Source organism: Varanus komodoensis, unplaced genomic scaffold (genome assembly GCF_004798865.1).
Source record: "Varanus komodoensis strain SLA01 unplaced genomic scaffold, ASM479886v1 scaffold52, whole genome shotgun sequence".
Taxonomy (NCBI): Eukaryota; Metazoa; Chordata; class Lepidosauria; order Squamata; family Varanidae; genus Varanus; species Varanus komodoensis.
The window spans coordinates 3,078,858-3,096,697 of NW_025336114.1; the positions used below are offsets into that span (position 1 = coordinate 3,078,858).

Consider the following 17,840-nt stretch of genomic DNA (forward strand, 5'->3'; position numbering starts at 1 on the left):
TGAGGGTCTTATCTTCTCTGGCAACTTCAGAACACTAGAATTGCAAAGCCTCTTCAGGAAGAGTTAACCCAATTAGAAATGTTTATTTGTAATTTAAATAGATTGCTGGGGCATGCTGGGAGTTGCAGGCCTTTTTCTGTCTAATTATGCATAGGATGGTGCCCGAATTGTCAGAATGATGGATTCTGCTGATGGTATTGCTCTCTTACCTTGGCCTCCTCAGTCTTGCAATCCTGCCATGATGGCATCTCCTCATGGGCTCTGATGTCACAGTGCACCTGTATGACTCTTCCAACTCAGTGGCTGGCCCACCTGCCTCTATACTTTCCAACCCTAGAGTGACAGCAGAGGGTTTTGACGGAGGACCAAGGAATTTTGGACCCTCTGGTTACCATGCCACAGATGAGGAGTCAGAGGGTTACTGCAGGATCTGGGAAATAAGAAAACACTAGGATCCAAATTGTGAGGCCAATGAGCACCCTACATGAAATTATAACCCTCTTATCTATGGCAATAGGTACAAAATCTGCTTAATAGTAAGGAATTCAGACTGTTTATCTTTAGCGGACTTCAGCTGGCAGCCATTCTCCAAGGTCTTCCTTGGGCAGAAACTTTCCCCAGAAATGACACCTTGCAGGTACAGAATGAACTGGTTTGCACATTCAAAACTGACCACCATGGGTTGTTTAAGCCATGATAGCTGAGGTCAACATCAGCTGCTATTTTATATATTCATGGGTTATGCCAGGCTAAACAATGCATCTTTTCTTATAGGGTAACGTGAGGGTTCAAATACAATGCTAACCCCCAGTCAGAGTTTGACTATGCAAGTGTAATGTAGTGGTAAAGAGCTGGGACTAGGACTCGGGCGGTCTGAGTCCTGCTTCCCACTCAGCCATGGCACCAACTGGATGATTTTGCACCAGTCAGACTCTCAGCCCAACCTACCTCACAGGGTTGTTGTTGTGGGGATAGGATAGAGAGCAGGGGAAATTAGGTAAGCCTCTTTGAATTCTCTGCAAGAAAAAAAAGGCAGGACATAAGTCTAATAAATAAAATTCTGGCTGGCATACAGCAACACATCTCACAGCTCACCATGGTTTAAATAACCCACAGTGTGCTCCTTGATCACACAAAGCAGCCGAATGACAAAAAGTTTGAGGAACCTCTTACTAGAAAAGGCCAGGTGCATCTTGCCTTTTTCTTATAAAACAGGATCATAAATGGCAACCGTAGTAACCTCTGTAAATTGCAACATGGTTTACAATCCTTACCCTCATCTCCGCAATGACCTTATTGGGTAAATCATTATTCAGTACATTCCTTGGCCATCTTTTTCCCAAAACTCAGAGAGGAAAAATATTTGAAATCAAAACAGAATAACGAACTATAAAAGCACACACACAACAGAAAAATAGCGAGAGAGAAACTCATATTATCGTTTGTATTTGGTCAGCCAAATCCTCTGTAGAAAATCCTAGTTGTACATAACTTTCACTTCTCTTTACCATTTCCCTGTGTACTAATTTTCCATGAGCAGCTCCTGTGTCTAAAAATAGATGCAAGTATTATTCTATGAAGGAAGATACAATGGATTGAATCCAGGCTAAAGGCACAATCCTGGCTTGTAAGACTCTTTTTCTTTCTAAACATGCACAGGATTGCATCCTAAGCCAAACATTGCTATTCTCGTCCCTCAAGGTCTAATTTAGCCTGGATGCAAGCAATTATTAATGAACTGCTTTCTCTAGTATATTGCAAGTCCTTGTTCAAATGTCTTACCTCAAAGATTGCTTTCTTTGCAAAACAATATATCTTCACTTCTATTTAGACAGCTATGCAGTAATGCATAACGGTGCTCTTGAATCTGGCCTGAGAAGGGCTGCCTTTCCAGCAGCATTATGGAATGCATTTCAAGGTACCCAGCAAGGTGGTTCCCACTGTGCCTCCCGCCCCAAGCATTTCCCCCATCTTCCATCCCATCCACTCCACCCACCTGCATGGACCAACAAGAAAAAAGAAGAGAGTCCTCCTGGCTGCATCAGGTGATGGGAGGGAGTTGGGCAGGAGGACTGGCAAGGGAACTGAAGACGAAGCACAATCCTTGTGCAATGCCTCAGAGACATTTAAAGACATTGGTACCCTCTGTGGTTCAGATTCTGGCAGCTTGGGCAATGAGAACTAAGTGTGTGGCACTGACCAACTTATCATTTTGTGCACATTCCTGATATTGAAGCAGACTGGTCAGGAGAACTGACTCTGTATTAAGTCCATTAAGCACCAGGAATTCACAATTTGCCGCCTGACTTCCTCAGTGAACAGCAATGTTGCCATCTCAAGACAAGTGATAACTTGCTGCAGCCACAGGGAGTGAGCTAGGAAATGGAAAAAGAAGCACCAGCCCTTGGCCTTATCACGCCAGTAGGTTTACAGACAACACATACATTGCAACATCATTGTTAGAAATAGCAACACTTGCAGCAACCTGACTGTTGATCCTAAAATAATGGGTTGTGCTCTGTGAGTGGCCAACCACCAGGCAAGAGGCCTCGGGCACAGAAGATGGATTTGGCAGGATAGGCTGGACAGAACTAGATGTCCATTCACAGTCCAGATGCACTTTTAGTAACCATCCACAGACAACTTCTTTCCAGAGCAATGAGACCACAGAGCTGATGTGATGTTTTTTGTAGGTTTGTAGGGGTTTCCACAACAATTCTCCATTCAACGAGCAAAGGATCCTGCATGGGACCTACCACTGTCCTTTCAGAGAAGTCTCCCAAGAAACCCTGTTCACATAAATGTGAGTATCATGTACATTCAGTCACTTTTCCTGAGTGCATGTGTGTTTTACCCGTCTTCTTCAATAACAAGTGCTGTAGGTGAGATAGTGAAAAAGGACAACATTAGTATGCTTAGTCATTGTGTTTTTAGCTTTGGTGTTGAATCAATGTAACTGATGAAATCTTAATTGATTATGATGTATTTTAATCTGTTTTGGTAAACTGCATTGTGATCTCTTTTGATACGGTAACTGGCGTATACACTGATTCAATAAATTTAAAAAGTTAATTGGAAGTAAAGCCTATAGAGGAGGAGGAAGAGCATGTATTGCAGAAAGTGACTACCCTTCATAGGACTGGAAGAAATATGCTGTGAATGTAGAAGAAATGCCATCTTAGCATCTATCTAATTAGCTAGCTGTGTCCTTTACATGCCTTCTTAGTAAGCCCTACTGGGTTCAATGAAATTTACTTCCAGTTAAGTGGGTGTAAGATTGTGGCCTAAATGCCCTCTTAGAATGGTACAGAATGCCTATCATAAGAGTTTAACTGGAACCAAAGGAGATGATCAGGAGCTGTAGCACAACATGTCGCTCCATCATGCTTTGGACTGGGACGACAGCACTGTCCAACAGTGCTGGCAGCAGTTTTGGGTAGGCATGCAGATAACTGCACTGCTGGCTTCCCATCTCCCATAAAAGTGAACAAGGGACTATTTGCAGCTGCCCTGAAAAAGGCAGATTCCAGCTTGTTCATGATTGGAAAAGGAATTGAAAATAAAGCTGCCAATATCATATTGCCCTTACACAAATCTATGGTACAATCATGCTTGGAATACCATCTACATTTCTGGTCACCACACCTAAGAAAATATATTGTAGAGTTAAGATGCCCCCAAAAGGCATCAAAATGGTCAAGGAAACCTCTTTCCAAAGAGAAAACATCTGGGATTCTTTAGTTTAGAAAGCAGAGTCTGGAACTATTTAACTTAAAGTGGGCACATGCAGACATGATAGAGGTGTAACAAAATGAACTATGGTGTAGAGAACCTGGACAGGGAGACTTTTTCTCCCTCTGACGACCTCCAGGAACTTGAAGCCATCTCATGAAGCAACATGGTGGGAGAAGGACCATAACATGGTGTATAGTTAAACAATGGATAGAGCAATGGCAATAAACTTGTGTGGCTTTAAAGGACTATCAGTGGCTACTAGTCATTATGGCATTATGTTACTCTAGTCTCAGGGCAGCATGCCTCTACATATCAGTTGCTGGGGATCATAATCAGGAAGAGACTATTGTAGATGGTCTACTTGTGGGTTTCCCACAGCAGGTTGCTCGGCCACTGTGTGAGCAGAAAGCAAAACTTGATCAGCCTTTGGTTAGATCCAGCATGGCTCTCTTTGTATCCTTACATTAAGCACACAGGAAAAGGTGAAGAATTTCAAGCAAGGAGATTACTGTGAGAAGAAGAGGGTGGAGTGAATATATCTAACACCAGGAGAAAGTGTCAGGCAGCTCTATATACTTTAAATCAGTATGGATGATTGTGCATTAATAATAATAGCAACAACTGCAACACTTCTTAGTCACCTTCCCACCAAGCTAAGCTCTCAAAGCAACTTGCAACATAATGCTAAAAAATCTATAGATGAAAACACTTTAAAATGAAAGGGCTGTAAACTCATTTTCGGCAATGAAAACAGTTTCTGTACTGAGCATGTGCTCAGATATACTCAGACTGAAATGTCTATCTGTACCCATAAAATATTTGACACCTTGTTCTGGTCGCTGGACCTCAGAGTTTGAGGAGGAAAATAAAGTAGATCCTGGAATCCTCAGACCTACCACATTCATTCATTCATTTTTTTATATCCTGCTCTTTTTGCAAGGAACCCAGGGTAGCTTGCATAATTGTTCTCCATTTTGTCATCACAGCAACCCTGTGAGGTAGGTTAGGCTGAGAATCTGGAACTAACCCAAAATTATCCAGCTAGCTTCATGGCCAAATAGGATCTCCCAAATTCCTATCCAGCCCTCTAACCATCATGACACACTAGCTCCTAAATGTCAGTTTAACAATCCAATCATTACACCTGTAGGGCCACAGTAGGCCAAGAATGCCCTTGGCATTCTGGGAAATGTTTCGTGATTCTTATACGTAAGGGCCAGCATGGGAAGAAACATAACTTTATGGGCATAGATCGAAGCACATGGAGAGCTTTGCTGTCAGTTCTGTCTCTCCCTTGTCTTGCTGTCTTCCAAGATTAGCACAATTATGCCTGAAGGCAGATGGATGGAAGGAAAAAGAACAGCCTTTTGTGGTTGTCCATTTTGGGAGTGGTAGACACTAGGTTTGTTTAACTCTCAGTGGTGGCAGCTAATACTAGTGGGCCCTGCTGCACCCAATTTTGTATCCTCAGATGGGGTTGCCCGAGCCTGCCACCTCACTACACCCCTGTGAAAAGCTTTCGTATACCATAGAGACTGTATGTGCAGGTAGTGGTGCTATCAGAGTAGGATTTTTGGGCAGACAAGGTTCCTCAAATATAGTAAAACTAGCCTACCCCTTCTGAAGTAAGTGAAGAAATGGGCATTCCCATTTAAAGCTGGGTGAGCAACTTATGGTCTTCCAGATGTTTTGGCCTATGACTCCCACCAGTCCTCATCATTGATTACGCTGGCTAGAACTGATAGCAGGTATAGGCTAAAACAGCTCTGCCCAGCTCTTGTAAACTCAAGACTGACATTAGTCTTACTTTTCTTCTGCCTTTGAATTTCTCTAGCAAGATTGCCTTCTCCAGTGAGTTTTGACTTCTCATGATATGTCAGAAGCATCACACCCAACCCTGATCAAGGATTTGTGTGTAAAGATTATTACATTCAGAAACTAAAATTATAAGCTAAGTCCACCAATGTGTGTGGATAAATGAATTTTAGGGAAACTAAACTCTCTCAAGCCTTGACCCCACAAAAGAGTTAACCCTATGACTCATAAAGCACAGTAATTTGCATGTTACCGTGGGATCATTTGCATGACTCTTCTACAGTAACTATACCCTCTTTGAGGCCATACTACCAGTTCCTGAGGACAGGACCACTCTGGAGTGCAGGCTGCCTATTCCTGGGGTAAATACTTGTGCGTGAGATGCAACTTTCTTAGCAATGAAATGCTAATCATAAAAATTGGGCGCCTGTTTTCCATGCCATATTCCCAGCTGCTCCTAAGCACCATCCTCAACCTTACCCACACAACTTTCTCACAGGAATAAATATTACTTTGAGTCAGTATATTTGCTGAGTTAATCATGTGTGGAGCTGTGGTTGCTTCTGTGCTGGACCTGGGAAGCCCTGCCCATAAATCTTCCATCTCTGCACTGGTTCCCTACCTAGCATCTAACCTAGCCTAAATCACATTTGGAGGGCACCAGGCTGAGCTAAATAGTGCTGGGTGCCATATCTAAGTGAGACTGTATGCTTATGCCTTTGTTTCAAACATCTCCTGTTCCTTAACAGAGCTGCACAGTATTTGCATTCTGAGGAAATATGGTCACTAAGCCCTTCTCCCTCTCATTAAGATTTGACAGATCACTTAACGCTAGTGAACTCTTAACCCTTTATTTAGCAGACAATATAAGGGGCTGATTACAAGTTACATTCACAATATTTACTTACCACATTTCTATACTGCCCAGTAGCTGAAATTCTCTGAACACTCACAGACCAGAGGTTAAGACCATAAAAGATAACAGAATAATGCATGATGTGAAAGTTAAACCATTATAGAATAAAATCAAGTTATCAAAGCAACAGCAGGGACAGCAAGTATTAACGGCACTAAGTTTAACCCTATAAAAGGGCCTACAATGCCAGCATCACTCCACCCAGCTCTGCTCCTGCAGCATGCTGAGAGTTTGGGAGAAGCCTTGGTGGGACTTTATTCTGCAAGTGGGACATCACCACTGAAAAGGCTGACATCATATTAGCCACCCACCTTCCCTTATTTGGTGGGGAAATCCAGAGAAAGGACCCTAAAGATTATCTGAGGGCTCAGGGAGGTCTCTGGGGGAGTAGACCTGTAAACTGAACCTTGTTCATGCCTTTAAGAAAAGACACAGGAGTTGCAGGACAGGAAATGCAGAGTGAACATGTGCAAAAAGAGAAAGGGGCACCTGTGGACATAGGATACTGCATTACATAGCAAGAGTCTGTCCTTTAGTCTTTTAGCTTGGGTTCACACCATCAGGCGAATTTCAAAACCCCTCTGCATGTGGTATGTTCAGACTTTGACAATCTGTTCCACAAGTGCCCCCCCCACCTTTTTTGAGGGGGGGATGTGTGAGGTCTCAGCTACTTGTGTTTATTTCCATGCAAACCCCAAGACTGCATTTTTCTCTTGTGGACATTCTAATTTATTGCTATTAACTGGACCCATCTGTGTTGTGGCAACCCACAATGGCTGAGTCCAATGAGAAAGACCTAGGTCTGATCCCACACACAGACATCCAGCTCACCAGTCACGCACATCCCTAGCCACTGGCCATACTGGTAAGGCCTGAAAAGGATCGCAGTCCATTCTTGCCTTAGAGGAAGAGTAAGATAGTAACAGGAGCAATGAAAAACTGGCTTGCAAGCCTGATTCCAGAGAAAAATCCCACTGATCTGCGGGTGCCCAGGCTTGCAGCAGCTTTATTTTGCCGCAGGATGGTAATTCATGTAAACATTAACCTACTCTTGTGCTCCATACTTTTCAAAGCATCCTTCTGTACGACTCCCTGGTCATTTGCACGCCCACACACACGCACCTCCTTACAGGACACCAGGTTCAGCCGGTAGTTTTTCTGGAGCCTCAGCCTGCTATTTTCTCAAAAGCTGGTTTCTGGCCAATCTCCCCACTACCACCACCCTATTCTGGTACTTGTTTCAGAAGCGCAGGTAGACAACAGGAGCAGGGTTGGTTTAGCAGCGGTATCTCAGGTGACAGCAGCTGAGAGCGCTCGCTTACGGAGAGGGAAGAAAGTACAGTGTTTACAGGGGAGTGTTCTTCACAGGCTATTGGCAGACACCTGCTCTCCACTCTCTTCCTGCCTTGCTTCCTGAAAAGAGCGCTTCTGTTGCGACCCTGCTTTGGACAATCACAGGAAGGATGAAAACTCCACGCTGTGGCTACATTCTTCTGGTAAGTACTGCAGAGAATATTTCTTAGGGTTGAAATCATGAAGAGTAAAATGCTCAGCTAATCCTGCTGCGGTAGCTCTCCCTTTCATCATCTGTCTCTCTCAAACCATCAGGCATCATGCAGCAAAGGGTGGAGTTGCCACTTATTGCCACCGTGTACAGAGGTTGACAGGCCTGAAATGTATAAATCCTGATGGAAAAAGGAAATGCCCAAGAGGCAACTTCAAATCTGGGCAAGCCAGAAATGTGAGAAGGCAGCCCAAACTTAACATGATGATCTAGGTTAAAACCACCATGACAAAGGCTGGCACAAACCAACTCTGAAGTGGAAGCTGTGATTCAGGAGTACAGTTTGGCCTTGTTCCCAAAAGCAATTACCAATGAAATGATCGACCATCACCCTGTGAATGGATGCACCTTTGCAGCATGACTTGTGGCTTGGCACAGGACAGGCTGCCATATATTAAGGCAAGCTAAGCTGACTCATCACATACGAGTCCATGCGTGCTGATGCACCCCCCCCCCATTGCTCTCCTGCCATACATACGGTGCAAAGAGGTGGCTAGAACCTTGATACAGCAGTGGTGCAATGAAAGAGCAGAGCCCCAAGCTGAACCTCATCACTGTCTCCGGCGTGAATTTTTGCATCATGGCAAATATCGAACATTGGCAGGGGGATTCCAACTTCTGTGAATGCCACCCCCTTCTCAGCTCCTACCCCTGGTACCCTTAGCCTGATCAGCCTATATGCCATATGTCCTCTGTACAAATGCAGAATTTGCTACTTGGACTGGTGGCTTTGCTGACCACCCCCTGCTGTGCCCCTCCTCTCTGCTAGCTCTCATCAGGGGGACAGAGTGCAAAGATCCCCCTTCAGGGGGCTACAGGGATGCACCACAACAGGGTCCAAGCTAATGCTGCTTGTGGGCATTGCTAAATCAAATGAAGAACCACTCCAACTCATGCAAGAACAAGACCATGACCTAGCCCCCCATTAGGCAAACTGTTAAACGTTAGCCCTCCAGATCCAGAGCGTAATTCATTTCTCACTTCCATGCATTCCATCACCTCTGAGTACTCATAACACTCCTATCGTACCTCCATGTGCTCCAACTTTTTGAATACCCCAAGCGCTTGTAATACCCCTGCCCTTGTAATTCAGCCCTCACAATCTGAGATCCCTCCACCTTGCTCTCTGCTTGCCTCTCCCTCTCAGGATATTCATTTACCCTGCACTAGCCCTTCCCAAATCAACTCTGAAGCATTAGCAAGCTGATCAATTAGTTTACTTCAAATAGCAACAACAAAATGACTAGGATGAATCTCACAGTGGATCTACTTGTACTTACTGTTGTAGAATAACTGCAAACTCAAACATATTCAGCATCAATTACTATGTGTGTAACTATTACCATCTAAAGAAACATTCACAGCAGGAATGCAAGACATTAGGTTGGTCTTTAAATCAATGCGTATTCGCATTTACATGGATGTGCCTTACTACTGGGGTACATTCAACTTAAATATCTAAGTTCAACAAACTCTGAAAAGGCAGCTGCAATCTAAAGAGTCTGGGATACCTATGGGCACATATTTCAAAGGTATCCCAATGTAAAAGACAGGGAAAATAGGGGCATTTTTGTCAGGAACAGCTAACAGAAAATTGGGGTCTGTGCTTGATCATCACCTGCAGTTCAGAATATGTGAGGAATCACCTCCTCTCAGACCAGCCTGCCCACTTCCAAGTTAAGATGGAGAGGTTCTTTTCCATGTCACACCTAGAGTCAAGCCATGGTTGATAGTAACAAGAAATAAGTCTTTCTTAATGCTTGCACTGCTACTGTGAAACACCTGACCCTGTGAGGTGCAGATGGTCCCTTCTGGAAATCCTCTGTTGGTTAATGAAGGCATCTCTATTTCAGCAAGCTGCTATGTGTTAGCTTTCCTTAAAGTCTATTTTAAAGACTCTGCTTCTATAGTATCTGCCTCTGCAGTTTTATGTTGCATTGTAATTTCAGACTGTTGTGAACTGCAAATAATGAGTCTCTTACCATGTCATAGTAAGTTTAGAAGACCCACGACTTAGGAAGCTAGGCAAGCTCGTTCCCCCTCTTAAATAAGACAAAACAGCAACAGGAAACTGAAGGCTGTGCTTGGATCAAAGTCTAGTGCCACCTAACGACTAAACTATATAACGACACAATCTCTCTATGTACTTTCCATTCCTGTCCACTTTGCTGCAATGGAAAGCATTTCTAAGAAACTAAAAACCTAATAGTGCTTGACAGGAAAAATCCGTGAAGAGCGTGCTAAATTGGATCTCCTCCCGATACAGATCTCACAAAAGTACAAGTGCAGTCCTGCTCAAATTCTCACTAAAGAGACTCCACAAAGGTCATTCAGAGATTGGCATAATTTAATCTGAGGATACAAATTGGGGATTAGTGGTTGCAAAATTCCAGTCTCCTTGTAGAAAATTCCTCCACACTTGTCATCAAGAGGTGCAAGAGAGTGGAGGAAACTGCAACCAACCTCATGCAACAGTATCGGGAGTTGCTGTGTCACAATGAACCTTTGCACATGGGTTCGAAGTGCCTCCTGGTCATGCAACGGGCTGGCAGGAAGTGGCACCCCAGAGGATTTTGCAGTACCTCAACCAGCCGGTAGGTGCCCACCCCAGGACACATCTAAAGAACCAGTCCCAGGCAGGATGATTTCATACTCTTTGTACCAAAGATATAATTAGCCAGGAAGCTAATTTGCCAAACAATGACTTCTTCAGATTCTGAAGCTGAGAAGCTTTATCACCATCAGTGTAGCTGAGCAATATACCTTCAACTGTCACTCTTGCTGAGCTCCCCAAGCTATTTAGTGGATAGACTCTTAATGTCCATATACTTAAAGTGATACAGATCAATAACTGCCTTGGCTGTTTAGTCAGATGGATCTGGCTGCAACCCCAGGAGTGAGGAAGGTAGAAAGCAGAGTTCCTCTTTAATTGGGTGGTATGTTCCCAGGGCCAAGTTGATGCATCAGAGGAGGAAAAGACAGGAATTGAGGAAGCAGGTGGGAAGGCAGAGTTCATAAGGTGAAACAGGGTTCAAAGAGCAGTGCTGATACTGGGTGTTGTCGCTTTTCCTTGAGGCAGCACACTCCCATACTGAGAACTGTTTTTATACTTTGGTATAAACATATATACAGCATTTTTGTATTTCTTGGTCCAGACAGGGCGCCCTACAAACATTTCCTTTTGTTATCTCTAAGCAAAAGATTGTGAATGTGTGATCCTGCAGTGTAGCTCCCGCTGTTCTTCACCATTGGCTATATTAGCTAGGACTGACGAGATTGAAGTTCAGCAACATCAAGACACATTCCCCAGCCCTGCTCCAAACCCATATCCTCCCTCTATAATTCTTTACAGCTGGGAGAAGGCAAGAAAAGTATACAGGAATGATGCAAATTTACCAGACATACACTTCCTGATTGAGTGCAGCTTTACCAGAACCCGTAGCACATGCATGCTGCTGGCTACTCGAGGTCTCTTCTTACATATTTTCTGAATACTAGCTAGAAAGCACATGGAGATATCTGTATCATGAGGCCATCATAGACCGATTCTTCTAGTGGGGCAACTGGTTTTTTGGAAGTTTTGGAACATAGACACACTGCAAGATTGCAATTCAAGTTGCCTCAGCACAGTTTTCTTCCAGGATGAGTGTCTGCCTTAGGTCTTCAGCATGTCAAAGCCAGTCACCTCAATGAACAAGTCCATCTATGGTCAACATACTATGCATCTGAGAAAGTTGATTTTGACCTACAAAATACAGGCCACAGTCCAACTCAAAGTTAGGTGGAAATTGTCTTAAGCAACTAAACACAGCTTCTCAGCCTGTGTATGCTGCATGTATGTTTAGCAATCTGCACATGTGAAGGGTTCTCATTCTTTATTACGCATCATCCTTTCCCCAGGCGTTTTGATCTTCAGCTTCCAGCAGCCCAGCCAGCACGTCTAATAGTCAGAAATTCTGCACATTGTTATCCAAAGCATCTGGAGGGCATAAGTATGATGATGAATCTACACCATCCTTCTTCAAAATGATGCTCTCCAGATGTGTTGGACTGCAACCCTGATCATCTTCCAGGCAGCATGGTCAATGAATAGATGTGCCCAACATGTCTGGAGGGCTCCATGCTGTAGATCCATCCTCCCCAACCAGGTGGCCCCTCAAAGGTTTTGGATGACAACTCTCAGACTAGATTCACTAACATGGCTTTGTGTTTTTATTCTCTGCGAGAGGTATTCTTTTAATAACAGGATAGAACATTATTGACTGAATCATTAAAATCAACTCAGGCAAACATGGCTGTTGCATGATTCTTTTCCCCATCCCTTTTAGCAGCCCAGCCTGCTGGAGGAAACCCTGTCTGTAGAACCTGAGGAAGAGGTTGCACAGGAGGAGCCAGCTTTGTTTGAAGAAGAATTTTACAAGCCTGTGCTGAATGGACAAAGCAACATAATGCACTCAGAAGAAATTCAGAAGGTGAGTTCCCTTCCCAATGAAGGAGAGGCTTCTCCATTGTTCCTTGAGAAGGGTAACGAGCTGGGCATACCCTCATCGCCAGAGATTCAGCATTGTTGCTGCATCTTCTGGCTGCGATCCTTATCCTCCTGCATGACTTCCATGCATTTACCATAGCCAATGCCTGCCATTTAGAATTTTGACCCTCTTATAAGCATATTTTGGCAGGATAAATGTGGCCTTCACCAAAGGGTTCATATTCCCCTCTGAGCAAGTGTCAGCATCCAGGGCATGGGTGGCTGGGTATCAGGTCAAGGCAGCAGGACCCAAACAACCAGTACAATATACAGGCTCATTCCACATTGCAGTCAGACAGCCCAGAGATCAAGGTGGGTAACAGAAGTGCAATGTAGGCCAACCCAAATAGAGCAGAGCAGACAATGCCAGTCAGAAGTTGAAAGCCAGAGAGACAAGCCAAGGAAAAGCAGATACCTGGGACTGGAGTGGAAGCTGGAGCAGGTGAAGCCAGGCATGGTCCAGAAGCAGGAGCAAGGTGACCGGCAGAGCTTCCAGAAGGCACAGGGAGCTCCAACAACATCAAGACCTTTTCTTGCTGAGGCAGCGTCTGAAGGGAAGAGCCAATTCTTATATAGCTCTTGCCTCAGAGATCCCGGGTGGTGCTCATAACATTCCAGGTGGCTGCAATTGACTGTGGACCCAGTCCTGCAACCACCAGGGCTGCTATTATGGTCTCTGGCCAGAAGAGGGAGCCCTGGTGCTGTCCCAGAACCTCACAGCAGGTGATATTCAGAAGTTGCCATGGGTGTGAAGGGGAACCAATGTCCAAGGTTAGATATAGGACCTGAGCTACCAAGCAGAAAGATATACCGCTGGGCTACTGCAAGAGTGGACAAGCTGTTGCTCTCCAGATGCTTTGGAAAACCACTCCCATAATCCCTGGCCACTAGGTATGCTGGCTGGGTCTTATAGGAATTGTAGTCCAAAACATGTGCAGGGCACCAAATTGTCACAACTGTCAGCACTGGTGGCTAAAGTCCAAGCTCTAATTCCAACAAAATCCAAATCTCTATCCAACAATCCAAGGTCAGCATCAGAAGTAGACAGAAGGGCAAAGTAAGTCCAGTCCAATAGGCAAAAGTATAGTCAAGTATGCTGGAGGTCAAAACCCAAAGAAGCTATGCAAACAGAAGCAGGTACCTTAGGAGCAGGATCCAGGAACAGGCTCCAGGAAGCAGCAAGCAAGAAGCCCTGCACCAAATAAGGAGACCTTCACTGCCAAGGCAGTTTCTGCAGGGAAGAGCCAGTTCTAACATAGCTTTCCCCCCAGGGAAAGCCACCCCAGAATATTTTGCATTACTGCAGGGTAACAAGATATTGCTGCTGGGAAAATCCATTCCCCCCAACACACACACACACACCCTCTACCTGGTACTATAAGGATTGCAGCTAAGTTCACAGGAAACGGGAGCCTGAGGGGAGTGGCAGTAACATCATTGTCCCTGCTGAACTTAAGCCGCTCTACTTCGAACCCTGGCTCCACTGTAACAGTCTGCAGAGCAAGGGGAGAACTGACCTTCTATGTATGGTACCTCTTTAGCTTGCACCACACCTCCCTCTGCGAGTGACTGGTCACCCATGGAACCTTGTCTACTGCACAGCAAGGGATGGATTTAGCCTGAAGACTATGTATCGAACCATGCGTGACTTGGCCTCCCCTGTGTTGTTGGTTATCAGAGACACCGATGGCAAGGTAATCAGGGATAGCCTCAAAGGATAGCAAATCAAACCTGCTATCTGCTCAAAGGTGGTGCTCACAAGAAGGTAATTGATCTTCATAAGCAAACACACTGTACATGCTTTTTTGGGGGTACAGAAGACAGTAGGGGGGAAGGAACTGCCTTCTGTCAATTCAGCATTGGATAAAGCAGTAACTGGCATGTATATTATAACAATATCTTTAAATGAAACTGTTGAGCTCAGTCATCTGGAGTTTTGAGTGTGCTGCCCTCAGTTTGCAACTCTTGCTTCTTTTTATGTCCACCAGGATGTGCTAAATCAGTGCCTACCTGTGACAATGGGCTGAAGGCTAGCAAACTGAAGCTCATTCCAGGCAAAACTGAAATGCTTTTAGTGGGTGGTTCTCCAAATCAGATGGAGAATGCTCAAGTTATTCTGGGTGAGGATACACCCCTCCCCCCCCCAACTGAAGCAGGTTTGCAGCTTGGAGTGCACCTAGAACCATCTTTGTTGCTTGAGGGTCAGAGTGCCTCCTGAGAAATAGGCTAGGTTCAGACAACAGGACAAGCCATGTTGTTGTTGTTGTTTACCATTGTTGATTCTGCTATGTTGTCTGAACCCAGTTATAATATTTCATCATGACAAATTTGGGCTTTAGAAACCATGATAAGAAACAATGATCTGTTCTATGGTTTTTCTTTGCCACCATGGCTTATCATGTTGTCTGAACCTCAGGATCATGGTTTCCATTGTCCTGGTATGCAACTACCGAAGAGTCCCCTGGAAAGGGTGGTAAATGCAGGGGCTGCTCCAGGGGGAGTGATGCATCTTGGGTTTGGATTTACAGGATCTGATGGCATACAGGCAAACAGTGGGAGGAGCTGGGAAAATGGAAACCACGACAATGTAAAAACTACTTGATTGTCAGAAAGTTCATAGTAAAAAGATGTGAATCATGGTAACCATGCAGAGTTGTTTGTTGTGGTGTGTGGACACTGCCACAATTTTGTCTGGTGATTTGCCCATCTGCAATCCACTACTTTGTCATTGGCCCAGGCTGACGGACCTTGGGACTCTAGTGAAGAATAGAGGCCACAATAATCCTCATGTCTCCCCATGCCTATGCCAAACAGAACAGACATAGACCTATGCCTATTTTCCTGCCATTTGAAATACCTCTCTCTTATATTCTCTTCAGGTATTTGGGGCCTTTTCTTCTACAGCCATCCATGTCAGCAGTTACTTTTATGGCAATGGAGAAACATTTCTCTTTTCCTTCACTCCACAACTAAAGGTGATGCAACCATATAATTTTCCAACATATGGAGGTTACGTGTGTGTGTGTGTGTGTGCGCGCGCGCGCCCACAACTGCAAGGATTAAACCATTTATATATATTTTGCTCACAACATGTTGCCATGGAGGCAAAGTGGCCCATAACTAAAGATTCTAAGACTAAAGATCCTATTGGTGTTCCAAAACACCATTTGACAAGGTCTTCAGTAAATCCTTACAAATCACAGTTGCTTCCACACACGTATACTTCAGTACAGCTGAATCATTGTGCTTTCCTGCTGTTAATTGGAAGCAAAACAAAATGGAAGTCTTATAAAGTATTTTATATTGCTAGGAAATAAAGCCTTCAGTTCTAGGTCATCATTTTTGCTTTGGCTTTAAAATTATTTTAAAGGAAGCATATTAAAAGGAAACCAGCCCTTTACAACTCCCCACCTACATGGTTTGTCTCTATATTCTACAATCCAAACCCAAGGTACTGTTAATGGCATAAATGCAGTATAGTATGATTGTGACAATTCAGGGGGCTTTCATTCCAGGTTATTCCTTGTTTCAGATTTAATAGCTGATGTTTCTTGCTCTAAAAAGGCCACAAAAAGGCTGAAAACATGGGAGAGGCTAGAGGACGCCAACATTGTGAAAAGGGCCCACTGTCTTCAGTGAATGATGGCTCTTGAGTGCCCAAAAAGTGCCTCAAGCAGAGAAGTCCTACATCTGGATATCCTGTAAAAATCTTTAGTGAGATTGCACAAGGAAAGCCTTATTTGGAAGCATCCCAAAGGGAGCAAATGCTAAGCTGCCCATACAAACATAGAATTAGGCTGTAATCCTCAGTACGCTTATCTGGGTATAAATTCCACTGAACTCAATAGGACTAACTTCTGAATAACTGCAGACAATTGTTCTCTTAAATGGCATATGCACACTTGCACCTCTTTTTCTTTGGGTCCTCATCCTACTTCTCTGTCAGATTTCACACTTTACAGGTCTACAAGAGGTATGTAAAAGGCCAGGAACATGCTGGGTCAGACCAAAGGTCCAGCCAGCATTGTGTTCACACTGCAGCCAACCAGCTAACACAGGAACTACATGACTACAGCAGCTCCCACCCACCCACATTCCCCAGCAACTGCATGTGTGCATCTTGCCTCTGCTTCTGGGGTCTGAGTTTGGTACAGTGTTAAGTTACCAAATGAACTAGTATGTAAAAAGTTTCAAGCAAGCTTTGGAAAACATCAGAATAATTGTTTTCTTCAGCTGCATTTTTCAGTTCCAACAATGTAGATCAACAATATGCTTTTCTCCCTTCCCTTTCTAGGTATTTAAATGGACAGGTAAAAATACCTTCTTCATGAAAGGAGATGCAGACTCCCTAGCAATTGGTGGAGGCAGGTGCGTAGCTGTCAAAGATTAACCTGCAAAGGCAATGCTGCAATGCAATCCCAGCTGATAATTAATACTTGTGGAAGGCCTCATTGGAGCCAAGTTCTGATACCATGACCTAGCAAAGGAACATTTCATCATCCAAAGAAGCTAAGCCAAATTTTCCTAACAAGTCACAAAGAACAGGTCTACAACAGCATGTTTGTCTTCATATGTGTTCTCTTTGCATGTGCGAGTCATGCAGGTTTCTATCCTTTAGTAGAGTAGAACCATTGAAATGAATGTAACTTAAGGTAGACTACAATTAGATAGGGCATTATTAATTAAAAGTGACAGGTAGAAGTAACAGGCAGATCACTCTAAGAATGTGAGCCATGATAAAAACAGTTGAGGAGATATCCCCCTCCCACTCTTGATCTTGCTGAAAATTATTGCTTTTGCATAGGTTCCATTACAGCATATGTAAGATTCTTACTCCTTGTACTTCTTTTCCTATCAACATGCTTGGCATTTTAATTACATAAAGTCAGATGACGTGTGTGCATATTTTGAGTGGATATTGGAGTAGCGGTCTACCAGTTTTGGTGAACTTATCAATCATTTGCCCTGAGTTCGTATTCTCATCTTCCACAGTGGTACATTTCAACGACTATGAAGTGTTCTTGGAAGAAGACTGCTAACAGCTGCAGCAGTCTAGTTGCTAATACCACATAGTTCCATGGTGTTTAAGTATAAACAGAAGGAAGTCCCAGGAGTGCAACATGACTGTGCCTTCCTAACACTTGCAAAAATTGATCGGCCCCTTGTGCTTCCTTCCCTTCTGCTCTATCAACAACATGCTGTTTTATTTATTAATGTATAATTTTCCTTTACTTTCTTCTTACATTTCCTTTTCTCTTTCCCCCATCACTCTTCTCTCCCTC

General features: G+C 44.0%; 1 protein-coding gene across 2 annotated transcripts in view; it reads left to right on the forward strand.

Moving 5' to 3' along the window:
* Nucleotides 1-2,704: 2,704 nt before the first annotated feature.
* TLDC2 (TBC/LysM-associated domain containing 2) overlaps nucleotides 2,705-17,840 on the forward strand; it is a 17,125-nt gene continuing 1,989 nt past the window's right edge. Inside the window, exons 1-6 of one of the 2 annotated variants that reach the window (XM_044447548.1) lie at nucleotides 2,705-2,803; nucleotides 7,835-7,962; nucleotides 12,359-12,502; nucleotides 14,100-14,252; nucleotides 15,438-15,533; nucleotides 16,853-16,926. In XM_044447548.1, the coding sequence (XP_044303483.1) occupies nucleotides 2,746-2,803; nucleotides 7,835-7,962; nucleotides 12,359-12,502; nucleotides 14,100-14,252; nucleotides 15,438-15,533; nucleotides 16,853-16,926 (653 nt within the window). In that variant the 5' untranslated portion in view covers nucleotides 2,705-2,745. The remainder of the gene's footprint in view (nucleotides 2,804-7,834; nucleotides 7,963-12,358; nucleotides 12,503-14,099; nucleotides 14,253-15,437; nucleotides 15,534-16,852; nucleotides 16,927-17,840) is intronic. The other variant, XM_044447549.1, reaches the window with a different exon arrangement.